The sequence below is a fragment of the Prionailurus bengalensis genome, chromosome C1, assembly GCF_016509475.1.
Source record: "Prionailurus bengalensis isolate Pbe53 chromosome C1, Fcat_Pben_1.1_paternal_pri, whole genome shotgun sequence".
Taxonomy (NCBI): domain Eukaryota; kingdom Metazoa; phylum Chordata; class Mammalia; order Carnivora; family Felidae; genus Prionailurus; species Prionailurus bengalensis.
In genome coordinates, this window is record NC_057345.1 from 21,354,187 (window position 1) to 21,381,857 (window position 27,671).

Sequence of the window (27,671 nt, forward strand, 5' to 3'; positions counted from 1 at the left end):
TTTTTAATTTTTATTTTTTTAAAGGATTTTTTTTTAAGTTTATTTATTTTGGTGGGGGAGAGAGAGTGAGTGTGAGTGGGAGTGGCAGAGAGAGAGGGAGAGAATCTCAAGCAGGCTCCGCATGGTCAGTGTCAAGCCCGACTTGGGGCTCCAACCCATGATCTGAGCCAAAATCAGGAATTGGACGCTTAACTGAGCCACCCAGGTGTTCTGATGACAAATTTTTTTTTTATAAAATTCAACTATTCCAGCTAAAAACTTATATTAAGAATCTGATGGTTTATTTTTAAATGAAAAGCACCTACACAGTCCTACTAAATTGATTTAAAAATTGGTAACATTAAGACACATTTTATAAAAGTTAGATACAATTTCTTTTGCCTACCTCTGCCGCTCAGTGACAACCCACAGCATGAATGTTGTATATATCCTTTTAGTTCTTTTTTTTTCTATTGCAGTATGTTTACATACAGCTTAAACATTATAAAGAATGACTCTCTGGGGTGCCTGGTTGGCTCAGTTGGTTAAGCTCTGACGTCTGCTCACGTCATGCAGAGCTCCTTCAGATCTTCTGTCTCCCTCTCTCTCTGCCCTACCCCTGCTTGTGCTCTCTCCCTCTCTCTTTCTCAAAAATAAATAAATATTTAAAAAAAAATGGCTCTCTGAAAACCACCCTTACCAGTGAGATATTGAAGAAATGTCCACTAGAATAAGAACAAGACAGGAATGCCCACTGTTACCTTATTTAACATTATTTTGGGAGTTCTTAGTGTAATAAGGCAAACACTAATCAGAAGTTCCAATAATGAAAAAGTTAATTATATATTTGTTGGCCAATATTATTTCCTCTTCATAAGAATACTCCCAAGAGAACCAACTGAAAAAGGGTTCAGTAAAATGGCTGACTAAATGCAAAATAATTGTTCAAAAATGAATCGTTTTAAATGTACATATAATAAATTATCCCAAAAGACTAAAGGAATTAAAAGCCCTTTACATGCACAACCCAAATTATGAGATACCTAGGATTGATTGTAACAAGAAGTCCATAAGCTCTATGATACAACTGGAAATTTGCTATAGAGGAGGGAATAGAGGCATTGTGTCAAGCAGTGGGAAAATTAGTGCCATGTATTACTAAATTTACTGTATAGATTTAATGCAGTTCTAATAATTGAAGTTAATTTATTTTTAAAATTTTTTAATGTTTTTTTTTAATTTTATTTTTGAGAGAAACAGAGCATGAACTGGGGAAGGGCACAGAGAGAGGGAGACACAGAATCTGAAGTAGGCTCCAGGCCCTGAGCTGGTAGCACAGAGCCCGACCTAGGGCTCAAAACCCACGAACCACGAGATCATGACCTGAGCTGAAGTTGGATGCTTAACCAACTGAGCCACCCAGGTGCCCCAATTGAAGTTAATTTAATTTATATTTGCTTTTGGTATTTGACAAAGTGTATAAAATATAAGTTAGAAAAAAAAAGTTAAGTAATTGCCCCTTTTTTGCTGATTTATGACGCTATTGCAGCAAGCTAAGGTTTGTAAGATCTCAAGTATATTTTTGGACTGTGCATTCTGTTCTGTTGAACCACCTGTCAGTTTTTACACCAGTTGTACATTGTTTGTTATTATTATCTTTTCTTAAGTAGGCTTCATGGCCCAGCGCAGAGCCCAGCACGGGGCTTGAGCTCATGACCCTGAGATCAAGACCTGCGCTGAGATCAAAAGTTGGACACTTAACCTTAAGACTGAGCCACCCATGCACCTCCTTATTATTATTATAGTCTTATATTTTAAGGTCTAAAACAATACCCTTCATTATTCTACTTTTTCAAACTTTTCTTGGTTATTTACCTAGAGAAATAACTTTGATAAAGAACAATGCACACAGCACAGTGTTTATGGCATATTCCCATTTAAAAGTGTATAATTTTTATTAAACAAAAAAGTCTTTAAAGTTTTTGAAATTTTTATGTTTTTCTATTAAGTGATAAGTAAATATCTTTAATTCAAAAAATGTTTCCTCACCTTTGTTTCAAATTCACATTATGGTCAATGGGATTTAAAAGTTGATAATGAGACTAGTATAAACATTTTCCATTAGGCAGGAAACCATTAATTTCAAAACAATATCAGTGGTTATCTTCTTGTGCCTGTTCAGAGTTCTGTCATGTTAAAAATGACCTTTTGTGGAGCGCCTGGCTGGCTCAGTCATTAAAGCATGTGACTCTTAATCTTGGTCGTGAGTTTGAGCCTCACATTGGAGGCAGAGTTTACTTTAAAGAAATGACCTTTCATGGTAGAGCTTTGCCTTGACTCAAAAGACACCGTTTTTACAAGATTGTTATTTGAAACATCAGTGGAGTCCAGAATACGTGTGCGCACGCACACACATACACACCCATAATGGAAGGTTTCATTAAAAGAAGGTGATAGCAGTATAATAATGGATTATTTGTGAAATGGTGCTGATGGTCTTCAGTTCCTAATTGAAGATTGTATTGGTTTTTCCTCATCAAATCAGTGTTTTTCTGTTGGTAGCCAGAATGACATTAGGTCAAACTGTAGTCTGTAGCTACAGCTTTCCTTTTTTTCCACTGCATAAAAAGATTAAATACTACAAAAAAAAAAAAAAACAATAATAATAATTGCATTTGTCTTGACTATTTAAATATTTTTAAATTTGTTTGGTGATTCTTTATCTTCTGTTTTTCTTCTTTGATCTCCCCCAGATAATTTAAATGCTATAAAACAGGTGGGTCTGGCTGCTTTATTTTGTCCATTTTGCCCCAGAGGTCAGTCTTTCCCCTTTTCAGCTTAGAGCTCAGTAATCAAAGGGCTTGAATAGCAAGAACCCTTAAGAATCATGTCTTAACTAATGAAAGAAAGAAGTGGCACTCAGGTGGAGCTTTGCCAGTACTAAAGGTGTGTGCTTGTTTAGTTCTGGTTTTAATCTCATAGTACATCCAAGGCCAATGGCTTAACGTTGGTTACAATGAAGTTCAGGTAGTTTTGCTTGATAATTTATTTTCATACTCACTGTATACTCACTCCAACCAAAAGGTGAAAAGGTGGATGAATGGATGATTGGCTGGCAGACTGATTCATTAATTCATTCAATAAATTTTGTTGGTACACTGCCCTAGTTGCCATGAAGGGAAAAAATAAGATACAGTTTCAGCTCTCAAAGAGGAGATTAAGAACTGTCAATGTGAGGCAGAGTGAATAAATGTTTTTATACATATGAAAAGAGTTGCATTATTGGAATTTAATGCCATGTTATTGAGCATGACTTGTACGTATGGAAATTATTAAAACCAAATTTGCTTGTATAGATATATATTTCCTTTCTTATCTCTGCATTCTTTGAACAACTTAGTGGTGATTTCTTTAAGGAGAGTTTTTTTTATTGTATTTGTCTTGTATCAAGAGAATTTGGAGAACATGGGGAAATAGGAAAATCTAGGGGCTTCCTAATTCCCTAATAACCTTAAAGATACAGACACACAGTATATGATGATGAAACATACTGTTTTATATGGCTAATAATGCCCCTGGTGTGGGTTAAAGGTGCTTCTCATGAAACACTGGGGCTGGGGTATTTTTGTTACAGGTTTAGTTTGAGGAGTGGTAGAAATGTCTCTGACCCAAATAGCCAACCTCTCTTGATTTTAGACCTTTCATTTATTTTCTAAGAATTTCCTTTATTTTTTTTAACTTCAAAAAAAAATTTTTTTTTTTAACGTTTATTTATTTTTGAGACAGAGAGAGACAGAGCATGAACAGGGGAGGGGCAGAGAGAGAGGGAGACACAGAATCGGAAACAGGCTCCAGGCTCTGAGCTGTCAGCACAGAGCCCGACGCGGGGCTCGAACTCATGGACCATGAGATCATGACCTGAGCCGAAGTTGGATGCTTAACCGACCGAGCCACCCAGGCGCCCCTAAGAATTTCCTTTAAAGATTGGTTTTATGATAGGAAGCATCATTCTTGGTGATGGTCATACTGGAAATATCAGGGATGGCCTAAGAGAACAACTATTTTTTTAATTTTAACATTGTCATTTTGGACAATTTGTATAACTGCTCTGTGCCTGAATTTTACTTTTGTTACAGTAATACCTCCAACAGTGTTTCTAAGGTTAAAAATAAGTTGTGTGAATTCAATTTATGTTTAGGTATACAGTATGTTAGTAGGAGTAGAGATTCACGTCCAGAGTACTTAGATATGAGCCCCAATTTTGCCATTTGTCGGCTTTGAACTCACTGGACAAGTTTACCCCTGTGTGACTCATCTGTTAAGTAGGATAATAAATGGAATCCTTTTGATGTCCTTGTTGTGAGAATTAGATTAATTAACACATGTAGAACACTTAGAATAGTCCCTGGAGTTATAATATAGGCTCAGTTAGTGTTAGCTTATTCATAGAAAACGAGGGGAAAGAATGCATGGGAAATTGAACTTAGTTTATTCTTTCTAAGATTTAGCTCTTTTTCATCAGCTCTTTTGTTAAAGATGTTCATATGTGGGGCGCCTGGGTGGCGCAGTCGGTTGAGCGTCCGGCTTCAGCCAGGTCACGATCTCGCGGTCCGTGAGTTCGAGCCCCGTGTCAGGCTCTGGGCTGATGGCTCAGAGCCTGGAGCCTGTTTCCGATTCTGTGTCTCCCTCTCTCTCTGCCCCTCCCCCGTTCATGCTCTGTCTCTCTCTGTCCCAAAAATAAATAAACGTTAAAAAAAAAATTAAAAAAAAAAAAAAAGATGTTCATATGTAACAAAATCGATATTTAGTATTATTTTATCTCTTGTGTTCTGATTTTTCTGGTAGAAACATTATCATTTAATGAAATGATTGGGAAACAAGAATGAAGGGGAGAAAAAGCAATGAAACTGCTTTTTGGGAAACAAGAATTTCCAAAAATTGGGAAACAAGAATGAAGGGGAGAAAAGAAGTCACCTTTAAGTGATTAAAAACTGGTGGTGCTATTTTAATCCTCGTAACCATTTCTCCTAGAAACTAGAAGAAAAGCAGAGCTGGGTTTTTTTTCAATCACTTTTTTTATAAATCTAAAACCAACTGTAATTCAAAGATTGTGTTGCTGTAAGCATAGATGGCAGTGAATTTGTAATAACATTTAATCTGTAGCTTTCAAGATAATCTCAATTATGCCTGTCTTTTTCTTTCCTTTTTGTCATGAAATTGTTAAGTGACTTATTCTAAGTTCATTACCTACCAGCCTGGCACTTTCCCCAACTTAAATACTTCATAACCTGAAAAGGATACTTGCAGTCTAAACTAGTGAAAGATCCTGTTCTCCCTTTGCCTGTCTCCCTTGTTTTCAAATATTTATTGAATGCCTACTATGTGCTGAGCAGTATGTTACTTGCTGAGGATATATGTAGGAGAGACAAGTAAGTAAATAGATAATTAGAACAAAAGTGATGTGTACCCCTGTATGTAGAGGTAGACTCAGGGTGACTTGAGCACAGAAGAGGTATACCTGATTCAGTCTTAAGTGTCAAAAGGTAGATGTTCAAAGGCGGCTTCAAGGAGGAAGTGACACATAAACGAATTTGAAGGAGCAGGACTTAGCCAGATGAGGGGATGTGGGGAGGGAGACGACTTTCCAGGAAGCTAGAACAGCAGATGCCTCAGTAGATAGACCCGGGAGAGCATGTCATAGTTTAGGAACTCCACGAGGTGCAGCAGGACTGAAGACAAGTAAGTACGGGAGAGGAGGTAGAGAAGAGGCTCGTTAGAAAGGTGGGCTTAGATCAGGGCTTGAAAGACTTTTTTTGTGAGCCGTAAAGAACACTGTTAAATTTGTGCTGTTGTAAACATCACTGCGGCCCCACTGTTGAGGATAGATTAGAGAGGAATCAAACTGGAAGCAGGAAGCAGTAAACTATTACTGCCCCAGGCACACAGAGGAGGATGTCAAAACTGAAAGCTGTACTCCACAGACTATGTCAGACTGGGGAGATTTGTAAAATTGTTTAAAGATACAGAAGACTTTTTGCCCCGAGTGAATGAATCTCAGAAGAGTTCTTTCAGCCCTTTATCTTTTTTATTTTCCTTTACTACAACTCAGCACAACAAACTGGTTGTCAGCTCCTCCCTGGATTTTAGGTCAGGTGGTATCCTGAAGGCCCTTGGTGCATAGGCCCGGCAACCAGATGAGTGTTAGTACAGTGTTTAACAGCTAACTGGATGCTGTGTAATTTCGGGCTTTTTCAGTAAAAGAAATTATTTTTAGGCTGAAAACACAGTAATCAAATTTGCATCTTGAAAGATTTTATTTGGTGATAACATTTTTACAGCCTCATCAGTACTAATAAAGATTATCTTTTCCGAAAAGTTAGACTAGAATTAGGCTAGTTGCTTTAGTATAGACAGGTGAGCAAAATCACACAATTGTCCGTATTTTTTCTGACGTCACCAGATTGTTGTCCTAAAGTGTTAATGTGTTTCACTGTTCCTTTTTTTTTTTTTTTTTTTTTTCCCCTAATGACAGACGGTGAGCAGGGGAGAGGGGCAGAGGGTAAGAGAGAGGATCTTAAGTGGACCCCATGTTCCCGGAGCCCAATGCAGGGCTCAATCCATGACCCTGGAATCATGACCTGAGCCAAAATCACCAGTCGGATGCTTAACCGACTGATCCACCCAGGTACCCCTTTTTATTTTGAAGATTATATTTTTAAGTAATCTCCACACCCAACACGGGGCTTGAACTCACAACCCCAAGACCAAGAGCTGCATGTTCTACTGAGTCAGCCAGGTGCCCCATGTTGCTTTTTTTTTTTTTTTTTTTTTTTTTTTTATTTTTTAAAATTTGTATCCAAATTAGTTAGCATATAGTGCAACAATGATTTCAGGAGTAGATTCCTTAGTGCCCTTACCCATTTAGCCCATCCCCCCTCCCACAACCCCTCCAGTAACCCTCAGTTTGTTCTCCATATTTATGAGTCTCTTCTGTTTTGATCCCCTCCCTGTTTTTATATTCTTTTTGTTTCCCTTCCCTTATGTTCATCTGTTTTGTCTCTTAAAGTCCTCATATGAGTCAAGTCATGATTTTTGTCTTTCTCTGACTAATTTCACTTAGCATAACACCCTCCAGTTCCATCCATGTAGTCGCAAATGGCAAGATTTCATTCTTTTTGATTTCTGAGTATATATACACACACACACAATAGAGTATTATTATATATATATATATATATATATATATATATATACACACACACACACACACACACATACACACACCACATTTTCTTTATCCTTTCATCCATCGATGGACATTTGGGCTCTTTTCATACTTTGGCTATTGTTGATAGTGCTGCTATAAACACCTGTATCCCGTGGATAAATGCCTAGTACTGCAAATGCTGGTTCGTAGGGTAGTTCTATTTTTAGGTTTTTGAGGAACCTCCATACTGTTTTCCAGAGTGGCTGCACCAGCTTGCATTCCCACCATGTTACTTTTTTTAAAACAAGATTTAGAAGGACAGTTTGGTATAATCCAGAACATAATGTTTCTTTGAATTTGAATTTAGAAATTATATGCATAGCTTTTTTTTTTTTTTTGCCCCTGTGCTTCATCTCCCAGAATTTGTGATTGTGCAAGATTGAGGGTTTTGAGAGAAGAGAATGCTACAAAAGAGGTGGATACTTCATACATGGAAATCAAAGAATAAAGTTCATTTGAGTTAATAATAGCTGGAGTAAGTTTTATAGAAACACCACTGATATAATCATCCTTGGTTCCTATTACAGGAATTACTGTTGACTCATGGGGTAACCAGGTGTTCATTACTCAGAATTTTTATTTAGTAGACGATGAACCCTTTATTCTCCTACACGTTTTAAAAAAGAATGTTTAAGGAGATTCCTTGTTAGACATTTTTGAATAACTTTTACAAACATTGTAGCTATTATCCGACATTGATTGTATTCTTACTGAATATGTGGCTCAGAATATTCCTTGGTAATGTTTAGATTTCTTTCTCACTTAAAGGGTTGAGGGCCAGATGAGTTAGAGTTGTGAAAGAGAAGGAAGGAAGGAAGGAGAGAACTGGCAGTGGCTAATAGTCATCTCTGAGTCATCAGCAGTGAATGCCACTTTACTGGGGAACATTTAACTCGTTTCAAAACCCTGGGATGGGCAGCCCTTTGATTTCTGACTGGTTAGTTTCTACACATCATTGATACCTTGTGGTTTCTTAATAGAGGCCACTAGGGACTTAGTTTTTGTGAATATCATGTTTTATAAAGTACTTTTTTTCTTTAAAACTCCTCAGTCACTTTCACTGTAACTCATAAAATCTACCTTCAGCGCATGAAAAAGTACTGTTTGGAGAAATAGAAATAATAAATGGATGGCCAATAAGATAGAGGTTGTTAATTTTCTTTAAAAATTTTTTTTTATTTTCTTTATTTCCGAGAGGCAGAGAAAGACAGAGCGTGGGTGGGGGAGGGGCAGAGAGAGAGGGAGACATAGAATCTGAAGCAGGCTCCCCGGCTCTGAGCTGTCAGCACAGAGCCCGATGAGGGGCCCAAACTCAGAAACCGTGAGATCATGACCTGAGCCGAAGTCAGTCGCTCAACCGGCTGAGCCACCCAGGTGACCCGAGGTTGTTAATTTTCAATTGATAACAAATGGATATAATTCTTAGTAAAACTTTAAAATAAAGCCATTCTTGGGATGCCTGGATGGCTCAGTCAGTTAAGCATCCAACTCTTGATTTTGGCTCAGGTCATGATCTCACAGTTCATGGCATTGAGCCCTGTGTTGGGCTCTGTGCCAACAGCAGGAAACCTGCTTGGCATTCTCTCTCTCTCTCTCTCTCTCTCTCTCTCTCTCTCTGCCCCTCTCCTGCTTGTATGTGTGCTCTCTCTCAAAATAAATAAATATTTTAAAAAATTTTTAAATCATTCCCCTTCCTTAGACTTTGAATTAGTATTAATAGTCAAAGACTTTAACTAGAAAAAGAAGTAGTAATTCAGTTACTAAAGGAAGAGTGTTACGGGCACCTGGGTGGCTCAGTCGGTTGGTTGAGTGTCTGACTTTGGCTCACGTCATGATCTCACGGTTTGTGGGTTCGAGCCCTGAGTCAGGCTCTGTGCTGACAGCTCAGAGCTTGGAGCCTGCTTCAGATTCTATCTCCCTCTCTCTCTGCTCCTCCCCCACTCATGCTTTGTCTCTCTTGCTTTCTCAAAAATAAAATAAACATTAAAAAAAAAAAAGAGTGTTAATAGCTTAGTAGTTAGTGCTGTATAAAAAGAAACTTTTTTTTTTTTTTCTTAAACTTGTCAGGGTTCCCTCATAGTATAGTGCCTTTAGTAGGTTAGTGCCTTGGAAGGTAGACACCACACACTGAAAGGTACAGTTAGTGCTGTTTTGTTATTACTAAAAGACTTTAGTGGACTTGAAAAAGGCTTCAGGTGCATTATGTCCAATAGAACTTCCTGCAGTGATGGAAATGTTCTATATCTGCACCATCCATTGTGGTAGCCATGTGTGGCTATTGGGCATCTGAAATTTGGCCAGTACAAATGAAAAACTGAATTGCAAATTGTATATAATATAAACAGATTGAATATAAATTCAAATAATCATATGCAGCTGGTGACCATAGTATTGGACAGTCCATCTGTAGGTATTTGAGAACTGAATAGCATATTTGATGACTGTTAGTTCAGCGACCAATCATTAAAATATACTCCAGAGTAAGCAGTATTCATTTGTAGTACCTTTGAAAGTGTCGCCTTTTATTTTGCTTCTCTTAGAACTGATGGAACTATAGTATAGGCATACCTCAGAGATACTGTGGGTTCAGTTCCAGACCACTGCAGTAAAGCAGATTTTGCAATAAAGCAAGCCAAATGAATGTTTGCCAGTGCATGTAAAAGTTGTGTTTATACTATATTGCAGTTTACTAAGTGCACAGTAGCATTATGTTTTAAAAAATCCATGTACACACCTTATTTTAAAAATACTTAAAATACAAATACGAGTAAAACCTTGCATTGTAACAGAGTAACGTGTTCTCTGAGTGTTCCACCAGATGAACAAACATTTCTAATAAATTTTAACTTGATAAACAAGCAGTGTCTTGCAATACGAGTAGTACATGGTGCCAAATATCCCATGATCACCATTTAGCCAATGGTTCTTCTCTCTTTCTCCCTCTCTGTGTGTCTCTTCCTCGCTGTGGGATTGTGGGTGATCGTCTCCCATGCTCGGATGCTCTGTCTCAGGCCGCAGTGTTTGGCAGAAATCAGTGATTTTTCAGAACGTTGGAAGGTGCCCACACTGCCACTAGTATACTTTTTTGTCACTTCAAAGCACCTATAGACAGACCTTTGCTTTTTCATACAAGAGTAAGCTTAGGAATGCTTTGCTTCATTCTAGGTCAGGCTGCCTGCAGATATAGACCCTTTCCTCTGCTGCCTTATTGCCAGTTACATTAAATACAGTAGATGACAAGTTTATTAATACTGTACTGTAATCAACATCCGTTAGTGATAATGAAAGTGGTCCTACACCATAATCCTCCTCTCTCTTCTCTCTCTCACACCAGCCATGAAGGCTTTCAAAGGTAAGTGTAGGTTAACTTGTTTATTTTTCTTTATATTTTGTATTTTCTTTATTATTTTCTATTATGTTACAATATTGTGATCATTTTTATATGAATATTTTTGGGTTGTGGAACAAATCATCCGAGTTTCCATTATTTCTTATGGAGAAATTCACTTTGATATACAGGTGCTTTGGATTATAAGCATGTTGCCAGAATGAACTATGCTCACAAACTAAGGTTTTACTGTACTTTATTTCTGGAGCACCTGGGTGGCTCAGTCAGAAGAGCATGTGATTCTTGATCTCAGGGTCATGAGGCCAAGCTCCACGCTGAATGTAGAGCTTACTTAAGAAAAATACTTGATTACTAAAAAAACACTAACCATCATCTGAGCTTTCAGTGAGTTGTAATCTTTTTGCTGATAAGAGGGTCTGGCCTTGATGTGGATGGCTGCTGACTGATCAGGGTGGTGGGTGCTGAAGGCTGGGGCAAGTTCTTAATATAAGACAATGATGTTTGCCACATCGGTTGACTTTTCCTTTCAGCATCATAACATGTGATGCTGTTTGATAACATATTTTACCCACAGCAGAACTCCTTTCAAAATTAGAGTCAATCTGGGGCTCCTGAGTGGCCCAGTCAGTTTAAGTGTCCAACTTCAGCTCAGGTCATGATCTCACAGTTCATGAATTCGAGCCCTTCATTGGGCTCTCTTCTGTCAGGGCAGAGCCTGCTTTGGATCCTCTGTCTCCTTCTCCCTCTGTCTGTCTGCCTGTCCATCTCTCTCTCTCAAAAATAAATAAGCCTTAAAAAATAATTCAAGTTGGGGCGCCTGGGTGGTTCAGTCAGTTGAGCGTCTGACCTCGGCTCAGGTCATGATCTCACAGCTTGTGGGTTTGAGCCCCACATTGGGCTCTGTGCTGACAGCTCAGAGCCTGGAGCCTGCTTCGGATTCTGTGTCCCTCTCTCGCTCTGCCCCTCACCCGCTCATGCTCTGTCTCTCTCTCTCTCTCTCTCTCTTAAGAATAAATAAAACATTAAAATATAATAATAATAATAATAATTCAAGTCAATCCTCTCATACCTTGCTGCTTTATCAACTAAGTTTATTTGATATTTTAAATGCCTTGTTGTCATTTCAACATTCTTCGCAGCATCTTCACCAGGAGATTCCATCTCAAGAAACCACTCTCCTTGCTCATCCATAAGAAGCAACTCCTCATCTGTTCAAGTTGTATCATGGGATCACAGCCATTCACTCCCATCTTCAGGCTCCACTTCTCGTTCTAGTTCTCTTGCTGTCTCTACCCCATCTGCAGGTACTTCTTCCATTGAAGTCTTGAACACCCCCACACACACACAGTCATCCATGTGGGAATCAACTTCTTCCAAACACCCATAAATGTTGATATTTTGACCTCTCCTCGTGAATCACAAGTGTTCTTAATGGCATGCAGTTTGGTGGATCATTTACTTTCCTGAAGATTTTCAATTTACTTTGCCCAGATCCATCAGAGGAATTGCTATCTATGACAGCTACAGCTGTGCAAAATTAATTCCTTAAATAATAAGACTTGAAGGTCAAAATCACCCCTTGAGGGGTGCCTGGATGGATCAGTCAATTAAGTGTCTGACTCTTGATTTCAATCTCACAGTTCATGAGTTTGAGCCCTGCATCAGGCTCTGTATCACCAGTGCAGATTCTCAAGAGACTCTTGGGATTCTCTCTCTCTGCCCCTCCCCTGCTCTCTCTTGCTCTCTCTCAAAATAATAAATAAACTTACAAAAAATTACTCCTTGATCCATGGAATGGCTATTGTGTTAGCAGGCGTGAAAACAAAATTAATCTCACTGTACATCTCCATCTGAGCTCTTGGGTGACCAGGTGCATTGTCACTGAGCAGTAGGAATCTTTCTTTCTGGGCAGTAGGTCTCAAGAGTGGCTTAAAAAATTTAGTAAACCATGTTATAAACCGATGTGCTCTCGTCTGTTCCATTTGTAGAGTACAGGCAGAGTAGATTTAGCATAGTCCTTAAAGGCCCTAGGATTTTTGGTATGGTCAGTGAGCATTGGCTTCTACTTAAAGTCACCATCTCTATTAGCCCTTGACAGGAGAGTCAGCCTGTCCTTTGAAGTTTTGAAGCCAGCATTGATTTTTTCCTCTCTAACTATGAAATTCCTAGATGGAATCTTGTATTTTAAAGCTGTTTTCATCTACATTGAAAACCTGTTGTTTAGTGTAGGCACCTTCATAAATTATCTTGGCTAGATCTTCTGGAGAACTTGTTGCAGCCTCCACATTGCCATGTGCTGTTTCACCTTGCATTTTTATGGAGATAGCGTCTTTCCTTAAACCTCACGAACTGAACTCTCTTAGCTTCAGACTTTTCTTCTGCAGTTTCCTCCCCTCTCTCAGCCTTCACACAATTGAAGAGAGTTAGGGCCTTGCTCTGGATTAGGTTTGGCTTAAGGGAGTGTTGGGGCTAGTTTGATCTTCTCTCTCGACTACTCAAACTTTCTCCATATGTGCAATAAGGCTATTTCACTTTCTTCACTTTCTTATCATTCATGTGTTCACTGGAGTAGCACTTTTAATTTCTTTCAAGAACTTTTCCTTTGCATTCACAGCTTGGCTAACTGGACCAAGAGGCCTATCTTCTGGCCATCTTGGCTTTCCACATGCCTTCATCACTAAACTTAATAATTTCTAGCTTTTGATTTAAAGCTGTGACTGTTCCTTTCACTTGAACACTTAGAGGCCATTGTAGAGTTATTAATGGACCTCATCTCCATATTGTTCTGTGTCAGGGACTAGCTAAGCTTGAGGAGAGGGAGAGAGATAGAGGAATAGCTAGTCAGTGGAGCAGTCAGAACACACACATCTATCGATTAAGTTCACAATCTCATGTGGGCCTGGTTCATGGTTCCCCAAAACATTTACAATAGTAAAATCAAAGATCACCGATCACAGATCACTATAACAAATATTATAATAGTGAAAAGTTTGAAATATTGCAAGAATTACTGAAATGTGACAAAAAGACACAAAGTGAGCAAATGCTATTGGAAAACTAGTGACAGTAGACTTGCTTGACACAGGGTTGTCTCAGACCTTCAATTTGTTAAAAATGCAGTATCTGTGAAGCACAATAATATGAAGTATGTCTAAGTGAGGAAGATGACAGAGAAAGTTAATTGAGGAATTTCTTTACTTCAAGTCTTTATATGTTATCTTCCCAATGAGGCCCTTCTCACACAATTTGTAATTTAGCACTCTCTCTCTCAGCCCACCCTGCTTCCCTTTCCTGAATAATTTTTCTCTACGGTACTTATCACCATCTAACGTACTAGAAAGAAGGCATGAGGTTTTTCCGCACTGTATTCACTACCATGTCCCCAACACCTGGGACAATACCTGATACTTTAGAGGTGCTCAGGAAATAATTGTGGTATGAATATATAAGGCTTGTGGTTTCCCAATAATAATAATCCAATTCATTAAGTGGGTATTTTGCAATATATGGCAAGCACTGAGCTAGATTCATTATATAAAGTACACTATGGCCACTGCTCTTTTCCATAATAAAACACTTTTTGGAGGCATTATTTGAAACAGAACATTGAATTGGTTAAGTCGTTGGTTTGATTCTGCTATAGAATTTCAGAACCAAAAGGGAGCTTGGCAATAATTTGATTCAGCCACTTGATGTCACATAGTTGCCTGAAGTTCCATCAGTGTCATTGATAACCTCTTCTCACCTCCCTCTTTCCCTTGTCCTCACAACCTGTGAATCTTTTGGCTCGGCTGTTTTTCCCACCCTTCTCATCTCCATTCAGCTAACTCTCGTTTCCAGCTGGGCCTACCTTTCCCACTGCCTCTACTGCATTCTAAGTGACTCTGTAAATCCTTAACCCAGCCCTGGAAAAACCCTTCCATCTTTCTTACCTGAAACTTTCCTGTTTAATATCATTTCTTACAACTCTCTCCTCGGTTCTAGAAGCATGTCCTGATCCTGTGGGCATCCTTAAGAACTTACTGTCTTCAAAATGGGCAAAAGACATGAACAGACACTTTTCCAAAGAAGACATCCAGATGGCTAACAGACACATGAAAAAATGCTCATCACTCATCATCAGGGAAGAACAAATTAAAACCACAATGAGATACAACCTCACACCAGTCAGAATGGCTAAAATGAACAACTCAGGCAAAACCAGATATTGGCAAGGATGTGGAGAAAGAGGATCTCTTTTGCACTGCTGGTGGAATGCAAACTGGTGCAGCCACTCTGGAAAACACTATGGAGATTCCTCAAAAAGTTAAAAATAGAACTACCCTATGACCCAGGAATTGTACTACTAGGCATTTATCCAGGCGATAGAGGTGTGCTGTTTCAAAGGGACACATGCACCCCCGTGTTTCTAGATGCACTATCAACAATAGCCAAAGTATGGAAAGAGCCCAGATGTTCATTGACAGATGAATGGATAAAGAAGATGTGGTGTGTGTGTGTGTGTGTGCATGCGCGCACGTGTGTGTACACACACACACACACACACATACACACACACACATATACATACATACATACATACATACATACATACATACAATGGAGTATTACTTGGCCATCAAAAAGAATGAAATCTTGCCATTTGCAGCTACGTGGATGGAACTTAGGGGGTATTATGCTAAGTGAAATTAGCCAGTCAGAGAAAGACAAATATCATATGACTTCACTCATATGTGGAATTTAAGATACAAAACAGATGAACATAAGGGAAGGGAAGCAAAAATAATGCGAAACAAGGAGGAGGACAAAACATAAGAGACTCTTAAATAGAACAGACTGAGGGTTGCTGGAGGGGGTGTGGTTGGGGGGATGGGCTAAATGGGGAAGGGGTATTAAGACACTTGTTGGGATGAGCACTGGGTGTTGTACATAGGGTATGAATCACTGAAATCTACTACTGAAATCATTATTGCACTATATGCTAACTAACTTGGATGTAAGTTAAAAAATAAATAAAATTTAAAAAAAAGAACTTATTGTCTTCAAAACACAAACTTGAAGAAAAAGCAAAAAGGCAGAATGTGTGTAACACCAGTTTTTTAGCCTGAGGTCTTTCATTCCATGGAGCTGAAAGCAGTCCGGCGGTGTAACTTCAGTTTTTTCCTCCCATTAACATAGGCCAGCATATTGCAGGCTTGTAAACATGCATGACTTCATGCCTGCCATACATATAGCCTCAGTGACAGAAAAGCATTATCAGAACATCCCCAGTTTTTCCTAAAGAACAGTGGTGTTTAAATTTAAACGTTGGGGGGGGGGTGGTCATTTATATAAAGAATCTAGGTGGGGCTAAAGGGTGCCAGATATTTTAAGCAACTTCAACCATCATGCTCTTTAAAAATTCTCTTAATCCTCACAACTCTGTGAGTAATTCTCTCCATTTTGCAGGTGTGGAAACTGAGGCTCATGTAAGTTAAAAGTAATTTGTTCAGAGTTGCCTAATCAGTAAACGGGAAAGCTGAAATTTTATGTAGGGCCTCTGTTCCAGGCCTCCAGGGCCTCTGCTCTCTTCCACTGGCAAACCGTGTTGCCTTCTGGAAGTTGGGGTAGCAGGGAACAAGAATTACAGTATTTGATGTAGCATAGGAAGCAGGTATGTTTGCTTTTGCATCTAACAAACCAGCCACAGAAAGAAACCAATGCCAAGGCACCTGAATGGTTCATTCAGTTGAGCATCTGACTCTTGATTTCGGCTCAGGTCATGATCTCACGGTTCATAAGCTCCAGCTGCACGTCGGGCTCTGCTCCATGAGCATGGAAAGCCTGCTTGGGATTCTTTCTCTCTCCCTCCCTCTCTCTCTGCCTTTCCCACCCCCCCACTTGTGCACTCTCTTCTCTCTCTTTCTCAAAGTACATAAATAAACTTTAAATTTGCCAGGTGGTAAACAGCAGCTATACCAGGATCCATAAATCTATCTGTTGTACTCTGGTATGGTCCTATCAACATAAACTAAATTCTCCAGTACTGTTTCTGGGCTGTGAGTGTGTGTGATGTGCCTGGTTTAAACTTATTCACAGTAATCGTTTTGCCTGGGCTGTTCCATCTGCTTGCTGTTTTTGTATACCAAACCTGATTGTGTTCAGACTTCCTCCTTGGCCTGCTTCTTCCAATATGCTCCCTGGATTCATGATACAGAAATGTCATCCTCTTCCGTTTCTGACTAACCTCTTTGTAATGACTTTTTTTTGCCATGTACCATTGTCTGGCTACTCCTGACTTGGCTTTTCCTTTCTGGACTTGTTTTCTTTTACTATAGCAACTGTGATAATTATTGCTTGCATTTATTGAGAGTTTTCTGTGTGCCAGGCACATTGCAGAGGGCTCTATTTATGTTCGTGTCATTTAATCCTCACAACTGCCTCGTACTGCTAAGTATGGTTATGCTCATTTTACAGAATGGAAAATCGAGACACAGAGAGGTAAAAGAACTTGCCTAGTGTTAACACCTAGTGATAGATCTGGAATTAAAATTTCAGTTGCCTCCAAAGCACATCCTCTTTTTTATATATAAAATAAAATAAAATTTTTTTAATATTTATTTTTGAGAGAGAGAGACAGAGCATGAGCAGGGGAGGGGCAGAGAGAGAGACACACGCAGAATCCAAAGAAGTAAGAACTGTCACCACGGTACGTGACGTGGGGCTGGGACTCACGGACTGTGAGATCATGACCTGAGCCGAAGTCAGACGCTCAACCGACTGAGCCACCCAGGCACTCCCAAAGCTCATCCTCTTAAACATATGCTGTGTTACATCCATGATGAAGAAGATGATGGTGATGATGATGGTTACTACAATATGTTGAGCACCTACTGGGTGCTGGGCAGCAGGTGCCACCTTTTGCCTCCCATTTTACAGTGTGGAAACAGCTGTTACACATGCTCTGCTTTTAGGCTAATGAGTGCCAGAGTTTGAAGGTATTGGATATTCTTGCATTAGAGCATTCTTTCAGTATGTTTTTCCTTTTACTCTCTTTCCTATTTTATTTTATTTTTTTTTAAACGTTTATTTATTTTTGAGACAGAGAGAGAGAGAGCATGAACAGGGGAGGGCCAGAGAAAGAGGGAGACACAGAATCTGAAACAGGCTCCAGGCTCTGAGCTGTCAGCACAGAGCCCGACGCAGAGCTCGAACCCATGGACCGTGAGATCATGACCTGAGCCGAAGTCGGACGCTTAACCGACTGAGCCACCCAGGCGCCCCTCTCTTTCCTATTTTAATGGTCAACGTAATAATGTTTTTCTGACTGCTACCAGTATTAACAATTAAAATGTTGCCTGAGGTTTTCTACACTTTTTTTTCTTACCATTGCTTTGGCTTTATCATTTTCTTATTTGTTATCTTTGCTATTTTTTTTTTCCGTATCAAAAGCAGATAAAGGGGATAAAATAACGGGGGGAAAGGAGAAGGTACTAAGGAAAGGTAAAAGGAAATTCCAGATACTAGAAATTCTTCTGTGAGCTCGGTTTGGAATACTAAGATTTAAACTAAAAGCTTTGGGGTTTTGTTGTTGTTTGTTTTGTTTCTCGCAGCCGTCATTTGTTGAAGGAATATTAGGGCTTTGGCACTTACAAACTTGGTGACATAAGTCACAGTATTTGACCTTACTAACCTTAGTTTCCTAATCTGATAATAGGTTAAATAATATGCTCTTCACAAGGCATGGTTAGTTGTGGCAGTGATTAAATCCAGTAACCAATGTCAACCTCCATAATGTAGTGCTCAGAAGTGTTAGTTTACCATTTTTACCTTCAGGTGTTAATGAAATAATCCAGCGTATGTGGCTAAACACTGCAGCTTGTGTTAGATATGGCTTTTTGCATTTACCAAATTAAGTGTTAGCATACACAGGTATGTCTGTGGATAAAAATTCATCAAGCTGTATCCTTAATATTTAAGTACTTCGACTATATGTAAGTTAGTTATATCATTAAAAAAGAAAAATCAGTATGCAAGTTGCACCTTCAGTTGGGACATGTGGTTAGCTGATATTTTCATGTATTATATGCAACACAACATGTGGGGTCATTACCTATCATTTTGTAATCCCCAAGGTCATTTAGTGGTTATTGAGCTTGAGCAGGAAGAGAAATACTGTCAAACATTTATTTCAAATTTATTATTTTAGTAAGCAAAATTTTCAGAACTATTTATTTTTAGGGAAGGTATATTCAGTCCTAAACTATTACTCCTAATGTTATTAATTCCCCCTGTGTATAGATCTCATCCTGCTTTGGATCTGCCACTTATAGGTAGGAAATACTACAGTTTTAGAGCAAGCCGTGAAATGTGAGAACAGTCGGTACTTTTGAGGCAAGCCTGTCTTGAAGACATATCTTTGAGTCTACCTCCTTTCCCATCAGTGTGTAATGCACAACCCTGACGTTTTGTGCATGATTACGTCTACAAGTTCTACTCTGGAGTAGGCTCCCAATCTTCTATAGCTGTGAATCTGGAGAGTTATAAAAAAGCTCAACGGCAGGAGAAGTAGGTGTGGCCTTTCGGGGCGGGCCACACAGCAGCCCGAATGTAGTTGGCAGTCTCCTCCCCTTCCTGCACTTGAGCTCTTCACAGTGTGCGCTCTGGAATGACAGGCATTCCTGTGTGAAGAGAGCCAGCGTGAAGACATATTTGTAAGAACCACAAGTGCCCAGGCTGGGATACAGGGAACAGAAACTCCAGCAAATGAACTCACCTCATGCTTTTTCCCGACGTTTGGCAGTGACACTGAGAGAGGAGTGCATGTCTCTTCTTTATGTGGATTTATCTTTTTAAGTTTTCTTTGGTCCGGGACAGTTTGTTGTCGTGAGACACATCAGACAATTTAATCATGGGGCAAGCTGACGTCTCCAGACCGGTAAATCCAGATGCAGTTGGTGAGTAATAGAAGGCAAAGAAATTTTGACAGAGGCAAGGCAGATGAAGATGTGAAATTGAATATTTTATAGGGAGTTGACCAGGAGGATTTTGTTGTTTATAACTTTAGGATGTGTACAACTTTGTGAAGAATGAATGAAACGTTGTAAGTTGTTTTTCATTCAGTTATATTAATTTGCCACTCATAGTTTTGTTTTACTTGAGCCCTTCAGAGTTTTTTTTATATAATAGTGTAGGGAAACTATCTATTAATTTCTTGCCCTTGCAGAAGATAAATGCTACAGGAACTCATATTTAGAATTCAATGTTTTACTAGCGTGTTGCAGGACTTGGTGTGTATATGGTATAGAGGTAGCACAGCTGATTTCTATAAATAGGACTTTTCTCAAGAATTGACATAATTTCTTAGACTCAGTTATGTATACATCCTCCAGATAAGTCTCAGGCTTTTCCCATTGTGCTGGTGTTTCCATTTCTCATAAGGCAGTTCTTTGATATAAACATTTCTCAAGTCAGTGCTTTATATTTGAAGTGTTTTTGTCTTAGAGATAGCTAGAGAGCAAGCTGGTAATTACAAGTGTAGCTTAGAGTTTCAAGGCTTGTAAGTGAAGTGGAAGTCCATTGTCACTGAAGACTCATTTTCCCAACCGTGTGGAGTTTTGTATAAGATGAAGATGGAAAGGTGGGAATAAATAGTTTTAAGTGGGTATTTGTTAAAGGGTTGAAAATGTAAGCAAAGTGGGGGAAAGCCTATGAATCATTTCTTGATATTACACTCTTAAAAAAATGATTTATACCTTCTCTTTGATTTAGGAGGTAGCAGAAAACATGTTCAGTCCTAGGCTGCTCTTTTTTCAGAAATGAAAAATGTTGATGACTTTAAAGAAAACATTGAAAGTGTGGGAACACAGGTAGCATTCCCAAATATCTCGTGATTTAATATTATTTAGTTTCTAAAAGTGTGTTTCCCCCCTGAGATCTTGCCAGATGAAGTTCCTACAAAGTATTTTTCATGTTTTACTGAAACTGAAGCACATGGATCACAAAGTGAATCAGAGAGCAACAGATTTTTAGGACCAAAGTCAGGACTTAATTCACTTCACCTTGATCATGAGCAATTTTTAAAACTTTCTTTTATTTTTAGTGAAATTTTTCATAAATAGAAAAAAGCATAGACAAAAATACACAAAAATATAAAGGATCCTTTGGGCCACTGCCCAGCTTAAGAAATGAAATTAAAAACAGAGATATCCCGCTCCACCCCTCTCTCTATGCCCATGCCCGCATTCCCTTGTGATGACATTTTGTTTCTTTGGTCCCAGAGGTAACCACTCTCCTGAAATTGATAAATTCACTTTTGGGTCACTAACTTCTCCTGTAGTTCTTCATTAATAAGGACAAGGATCTAAACAATGCTAGGCATTTATCTATGAGATGGAAATGAATGGTATTTGAAAACCAAGAAATAGGCAAAGAGATATAAATTACTGATAGGATATAACTTACTTAGGAAGAATGCCCATCTAACATCTATATACAAAAATATTTCATCTAAGTAGATAAAGTTTGATATTTTGTTTGATAAAAAGTGAGCCTCAAATTCATCAATTTTTCTGTCTACCAATAGTCCTAAAAGCAGAACTAGAAATCACTCAGGCACCTAAGATTTTTATATTCTCTCTAGATTTTTTTTTTTTTTTTAAGAGAGTGAGCACAAGCAGGGCAGAGGGACAGAGGAAGAGAGAGAGAATCTCAAGCAGAGATCATGGGATCATGTCCTGAGCTGAAATCAGGAGTCAGGTGTTCAACCAACTAAGCCACTCAGGTGCCCCTGTTCTCTCTAGATTTAATTTTTGGGTTTTATTTTCTATTTCCTAGATAATTCATAGGTGGCTGTAAGCTATTTTAATGGAGACTATAGTATATTTCTTATAATTCAGGATTTATTCTATTTGAGTAAATCAGGGCCAGGTCATGAAGGGTCAACATTGACACCTTTGAGAACTATGCCATTGCTTTATTTTATTTTAGTTTAGTTTAGTTTACTTTATTTTTTAAGAATTTTTTTTTTCAGATTTATTTTATTTATTTAAAAATTTTTAAGTTTATTTGTTTATTTTGCAAGAGAGAGAAAGAGCACAAGCAGGGGAGAGGCAGAGAGAAGGAGAGACAGAATCCCAAGCAAGCTCCGTGCCATCAGCACAGAGCCCAATGTGGGACTCAAACTCACAAACTGTGAGCTGAGATCGAGTCGGATGCTTAACTGACTGCGCCCCTTTTATTTATTTTTTTTTAATGTTTATTTTTTAGAGAAAGCACGAGGGGCAGGTGCAGAGAGAGAGACAGACAGACAGACAGAGGATCTAAAGTGGGCTCTGCGCTGACAGCAGAGAGACCGACGTGGGGCTGGAACTCATGAACTGCAAGATCATGATCTGAGCCAACATCAGACAATCAACTGACCACCCAGACGCCCCAAGATTTCTTTTATTAAATTTATTTTTTGCACTTTTTTAAAAAGTTTATTTATTTATTTTGAGAGAGACAGAGACAGTGCAAGTGAGGTAGGGGCAGAGAGAAGAGGAGACAGAGAATCCCAAGCAGGGTCCACACTGCCAGAGATCACAAAACTGCTAGATCATGACCTGAGCCAAACCAAGAGTCAGACGCTTAACCAACTGAGCCACTTAGGCGCCCCAAGATTTATTATTATTATTTTTCTAATGTTTATTTACTTTTGAGAGAGAGAGACAGAGCATGAGCGGGGTGGGGGGTTGGGGGGGTTGGGGGAGCAGTGAGAAAGAGGGAGACACAGAATCTGAAGCAGGCTCCATGCTCTGAGCTGTCAGCACAGGGCCCGATGCAGGGCTCAAACTCACGAACTGTGAGATCATGACCTGAGCTGAAGTCAGACGCTTAACCGACTGAGCCACCTAGGTGCCCCTAGATTTATTTTATTTTTAGAGAGAGAGTGCACGCATGAGCAAGAGAGTGGGGCAGAGATACAGAGAGAGAGAGAATTTTATTTTTATTTTTGAAAGAGCAAAATCTTAGGCAGGCTCCATGCTCAGCACGGAGCCGGAGGCAGGGCTTGATCTCAAGACCATGGGGTCATGACCTGAGCCAAAATCAAGAGTTGAATGCTCAAGCCACCTGGATGCCCCACTACACCTTAGCTTTAAAGGCTTTTACCAAACATAACTGTTTCTTCATGAAATTTAAGAGGCATTTCAGTGGGTGAGTGTGTGGAAAGTCTTATCAGATTCTTTGGAAGGATAAATGTACAAAGTAAATTAAGATTTAAATCATTTGTTTACAGTTCTAGGCCTATAATATAGTAATTCGTTTTAAGCTTTAAAATTGATGGTATTGGGGCACCTGGCTGGCTCAGTTGGTAGAGTAGGCAACTCTTGATCTTGGGGTCATGAGTTTGAGCCCCATGTTGGGGGTAGAGTTTACTTAAAAAAATTAATAAAACTGATGGTTCTAAGTTTAGCAAGCTAAGTGAAACAAAATTAATTACTGGGTATATTGAATATATTTCTTATTATTTAAGGCACTGTAAATGTTTTAGTGGATGCTGATAGATATAAATCATGTCTATGCCCTTGAGAAGTTTACTTTCTAGCTGAGAATTTAAATATTAAAAGAAAAAAATCCAAGATATTTATAAATTTAAGATAATGTGTATTCTTAGGGCATCTAGCTAGCTCAGTCAGTGGAACATGCAACTCTTGGTCTTTGGGTTGTTGGTTTGAGCCCCATGTTGGGTATAGAGATTACTTAAAAATAAAATCTTTAAATAAAAACAAAACAAAAAAACAGATAAGATGTATTTCTTTCTTAGTTGACCGTAGCTTATGTTGGATGTCCAGAGCTGTTAATTAAGAAGAGTCTGCTTTCAAATAAATAACCTTTGCATGGGGAATCATATGCACGTAGATAAGATGTTATGTCAGTATCCATCTAGAGTTTTACCATAGGACCTCTCTAATAATTGGTGAGTTAATCAATTATTTAAATCCAGAGTAGGAGTTTATGCTGTAGTGTCCATTCAGGGGAATAAACAATTATCCTCAGTAGTTCGTATAAAATTTTTTTTTCCTCAAGTGAAATATGTCCATAGGAGAAGCCTGTATATTTACTCAGAGAAAATGTTCAAGTAGTAATACTTTGTAGTTCTTGATCAATGTAAAAGGTCTTTCTGTCTTCATTAAAATCCTTTACTGTGTATCAGATTAAAGCAGCCAGCTAATTATTAGCACATGTCCTTAAATTAGGCACAAGACCAAATAATTTTTTTTTTCAATATATGAAGTTTATTGTCAAATTGGTTTCCATACAACACCCAGTGCTCGTCCCAAAAGGTGCCCTCCTCAATACCCATCACCCACCCTCCCCTCCCTCCCACCCCCCATCAACCCTCAGTTTGTTCTCAGTTTTTAAGAGTCTCTTATGCTTTGGCTCTCTCCCACTCTAACCTCTTTTTTTTTCTTCTTCTTCTTTTTCCTTTTTTTTTTTTTCCTTCCCCTCCCCCATGGGTTTCTGTTAAGTTTCTCAGGATCCACATAAGAGTGAAACCATATGGTATCTGTCTTTCTCTGTATGGCTTATTTCACTTAGCATAACGCTCTCCAGTTCCATCCATGTTGCTACAAAGGGCCATATTTCATTCTTTCTCATTGCCACGTAGTACTCCATTGTGTATATAAACCACAATTTTTTTTTTTAATTTTTTTTTCAACGTTTATTTATTTTTGGGACAGAGAGAGACAGAGCATGAACGGGGGAGGGGCAGAGAGAGAGGGAGACACAGAATCGGAAACAGGCTCCAGGCTCTGAGCCATCAGCCCAGAGCCCGACGCGGGGCTCGAACTCCCAGACCGCGAGATCGTGACCTGGCTGAAGTCGGACGCTTAACCGACTGCGCCACCCAGGCGCCCCTAAACCACAATTTTTTTATCCATTCATCAGTTGATGGACATTTAGGCTCTTTCCATAATTTGGCTATTGTTGAGAGTGCTGCTATAAACATTGGGGTACAAGTGCCCCTGTGCATCAGCACTCCTGTATCCCTTGGGTAAGGGACCAAATAATTTTAATAAACTGTACTCTACCATTTAGTCTGGAATTTTCTTTCTCTCTGCCTTTCCATTCTCTTATCTCTAGGTTTGTGTTTTTGTTTTTTCCTTTTTGACCCTTCATATATTTTTCATTCAAAAATTAGCCTCTTTTTTTTTAACTTTTACATAGGAATATATTGCTTTAAAAGGTACCATATTATAATATTTTCCTCTATCCTACATTCGTTTTCCATCACCTTTTGATTCATTTTGCTCTAAAATTCATAATTACGGGTTCTCAAGCCCATGATGATGGAGTAATTTGGGGCAAGGTGATTTAGAAATATAGGGTAAAATCAGTAAGGAGAATGTTGGATGGATAAAATTTAATGTAGGTATATAACAATATTAACATAGGAATAAATAATAGATGGGTTAATTAAGAATAAACTACTTCGTAACCCTTTGAAGAAAAACTTGGCGTTATTTGGTCATGAGAGTTATCAGAGACATTTTTTCATACTTACCAAGGTGTAACAATAAATGGTTTCCTCCGGGAAAGAAGGAACAGGCACACTTTCCACATGTAGTCAGGAATGAGGAGGAAGCAGTAGAATAGGAGTCTGACATGGACTCCTTATAATAGGGTTTTCTGTTATCGAATGTGGCCTGCCAACCACAAATTATTGACCCTTCTCTCTGCTCCAGTGGATTTTCTCAACAGCCCCTTTTTCTCCTTGCAGGAAAACTTGGGAAAGTGTAAGCCTTTTTTCCATGAGAGAATCTATATTTTCTGGCACCTCACTATAAAACCTTACTCTCAACTTGGAATTTTTATCAAAAAGTGTACACATTTTGATTCAGTCATGGCCAGAAAACTATTTTACCAGAGTTGGAATCCCAGACCTAACTGTACCTGCAGGTGCAGAGAGAGACTTTCTCCCTATCTTCTCCAGTGCTTTGCCCAATTCTATTTCCTGAAGGTCAGAACCTTGCACTATTTCCAAGGGAAGTTATGGGCCTGCTCTAGACAAAGCCTGCTTTGTTCAGTAGTGGCAGATTTTGCTTTCTGTAATTTTGTTGTAGTTTTCTAAAACAGTTCTTTAAATCCAATAATAATCCTCTTTTAGAAGGCAAAAATGAGTAAGTGCAGTAGTGTAAGTACCATAAATTAATGTTCTCCATTTACAAGGTTTTGATGCTGTTAAAATGCTTGTATAAACACAAGATCTGTTTCAAACTCAATGAGCATTAAAAAAAAAAAAATCCCAGAACTATTAGATTATAAAAATAACTGATCACAATATATGTAAGGCAAGTCATGCAAGTCATGCTTAAACTTAAAAAAGGATAATTAACACTTTTTTTTTTTTTTTTTGAGAGATGGTGTAAGTGAATGAGGGGCAGAGAGAGAATCCCACAAGGGGCAGGGAGAAAGAGGGAGGGAGAGAGAAAACTGGGGCTCACTGGAAGCAGGGCTCATGCCCACCTGATGCAGGACTTGAACTCACAAACCGTGAGATCATGGCCTGAGCTAAAGTCAGATGCTTAACTGACTGAGCCACCCAGGCACCCATAATTGATACTTCTTGATAATGGAGTGTGTATCTTGTTGCATAAAACTATAGATTTTTAAATTTTTGACAAAAAGCTGGTTATTATAAAGGATTTATGGGTAAAGTGGGAAAACTTTATACACTTTAAATCTAAACATTTTAAAACTTAATAAGGTACAAGAAATAGAGGTGGAACTAAGACCCAATAATTTTGTTACTTACTATAAACAAGCCTAATGAAGGGGAGAGGGTAGTGAAGGCTGTATTGAAAACTAAGTTTTCTACTGACTCCAGTTGCCTGTGCCTTACTTTACCTTTCAACATGGGTAATTCAGAATTGGTTATAGGGGTGCCTGGGTGGCTCAGTAGGTTGAGCATCAGACTTGATTTGGCTCAGGTCATGATTTCACGGTACATGAGTTCGAGCCCCTCATTGGGCTCTGCACTGATAGTGCAGAGCTTGCTTGCGATTCTCAGTCTCCCTCTCTCTGCCAATCTCTCTCTCTCTCTCTCTCTCTCTCTCTCTCTCTCTCAAAAATAAATAAACTTTAAAAAATTTGGTTATAAGTCAGGGGCACCTGAGTGGCTCAGTTGGTAGAGCATCTGACTCTTGATTTAGGCTCAGGTCACGATCCCAGGACCTATGTTGGGCTCCTAAACATGGAACCTGCCTAAGATTCTCTCTGTCTCTCTCAGAACACCTGGGTGGCTCAGTTGGTTAAGTGTCCAACTCTTGATTTAGGCTCTGGTCATGATCTTACAATTTGTGAGATTGAGCCCGACATCGGGCTCTGTGCTGTCAGCACAGAGCCTGCTTGGGATTCTTCCTCTCCCTCTCTCTCTCTGCCCCTCCTCTGCTTGCTCATTCTCTAAGTAAGTAAATAAACATCTTTTTTTAATTTAAAAAAAGATTCTCTCTCTGACCATTTCACCTGCTAGCGTTCTCTCTCTCTCTTAAAAAAAAAAAAAAAAAAAAAAAAAAGAATTGGTTATAAATCAGATTCAGATTTCTGATAACGAACATTATCTTTGACCTATGGCTTTTTGTTTAACCCTGTTTTATCCTTATCTTTAGCAAGTAATGTAGGTGTAATGTATAACTACAGCTAATAGTTAATGAATACTTTATCTGAAGATGAAAAGTGTTAAGTAATTTTTAATAATAATATACATTTGGGGGTACCTGGGTGGCTCAATCAGTTAAGCGTCCAACTCTTGAGTTCAGCCCAGGTAATGATCTCACACTTCGTTGAGTTCGAGCCCTGTGTTGGGCTCCATGCTGACAGCGAGGAGCCTGCTTGGCATCCTCTCTCTCTCAAAATAAAAAATAAACTTAAAAAAAATATTACATGTTTATTAAAAAATCACCCCAGAAATTCGTCTGGAACAACTAAACTGGAACTAAAAAACCTGAATTAATATCGATCAGGAAAAATCTGAGGGTTGAAGAAAGAAAGTAATAGAACTCTGCATAATACATGGCATAAGGAACAAGTCTAGGGGTGTCTGGGTGGCTCAGT

General features: G+C 38.8%; 1 protein-coding gene across 10 annotated transcripts in view; it reads left to right on the forward strand.

The window, feature by feature from the left end:
• LOC122480177 (mediator of RNA polymerase II transcription subunit 18) overlaps positions 1–27,671 on the forward strand; it is a 135,599-nt gene that overhangs the window by 71,992 nt on the left and 35,936 nt on the right. Inside the window, exon 1 of one of the 10 annotated variants that reach the window (XM_043574225.1) lies at positions 18,499–19,531. The exons of the other annotated variants lie outside the window; for them this stretch is intronic. Coding sequence (XP_043430160.1) covers positions 19,486–19,531 — 46 coding nt within the window. The 5' untranslated portion in view covers positions 18,499–19,485. Of the gene's footprint in view, positions 1–18,498; positions 19,532–27,671 lie in introns of those variants that run through there. 10 annotated transcript variants of the gene reach the window in all.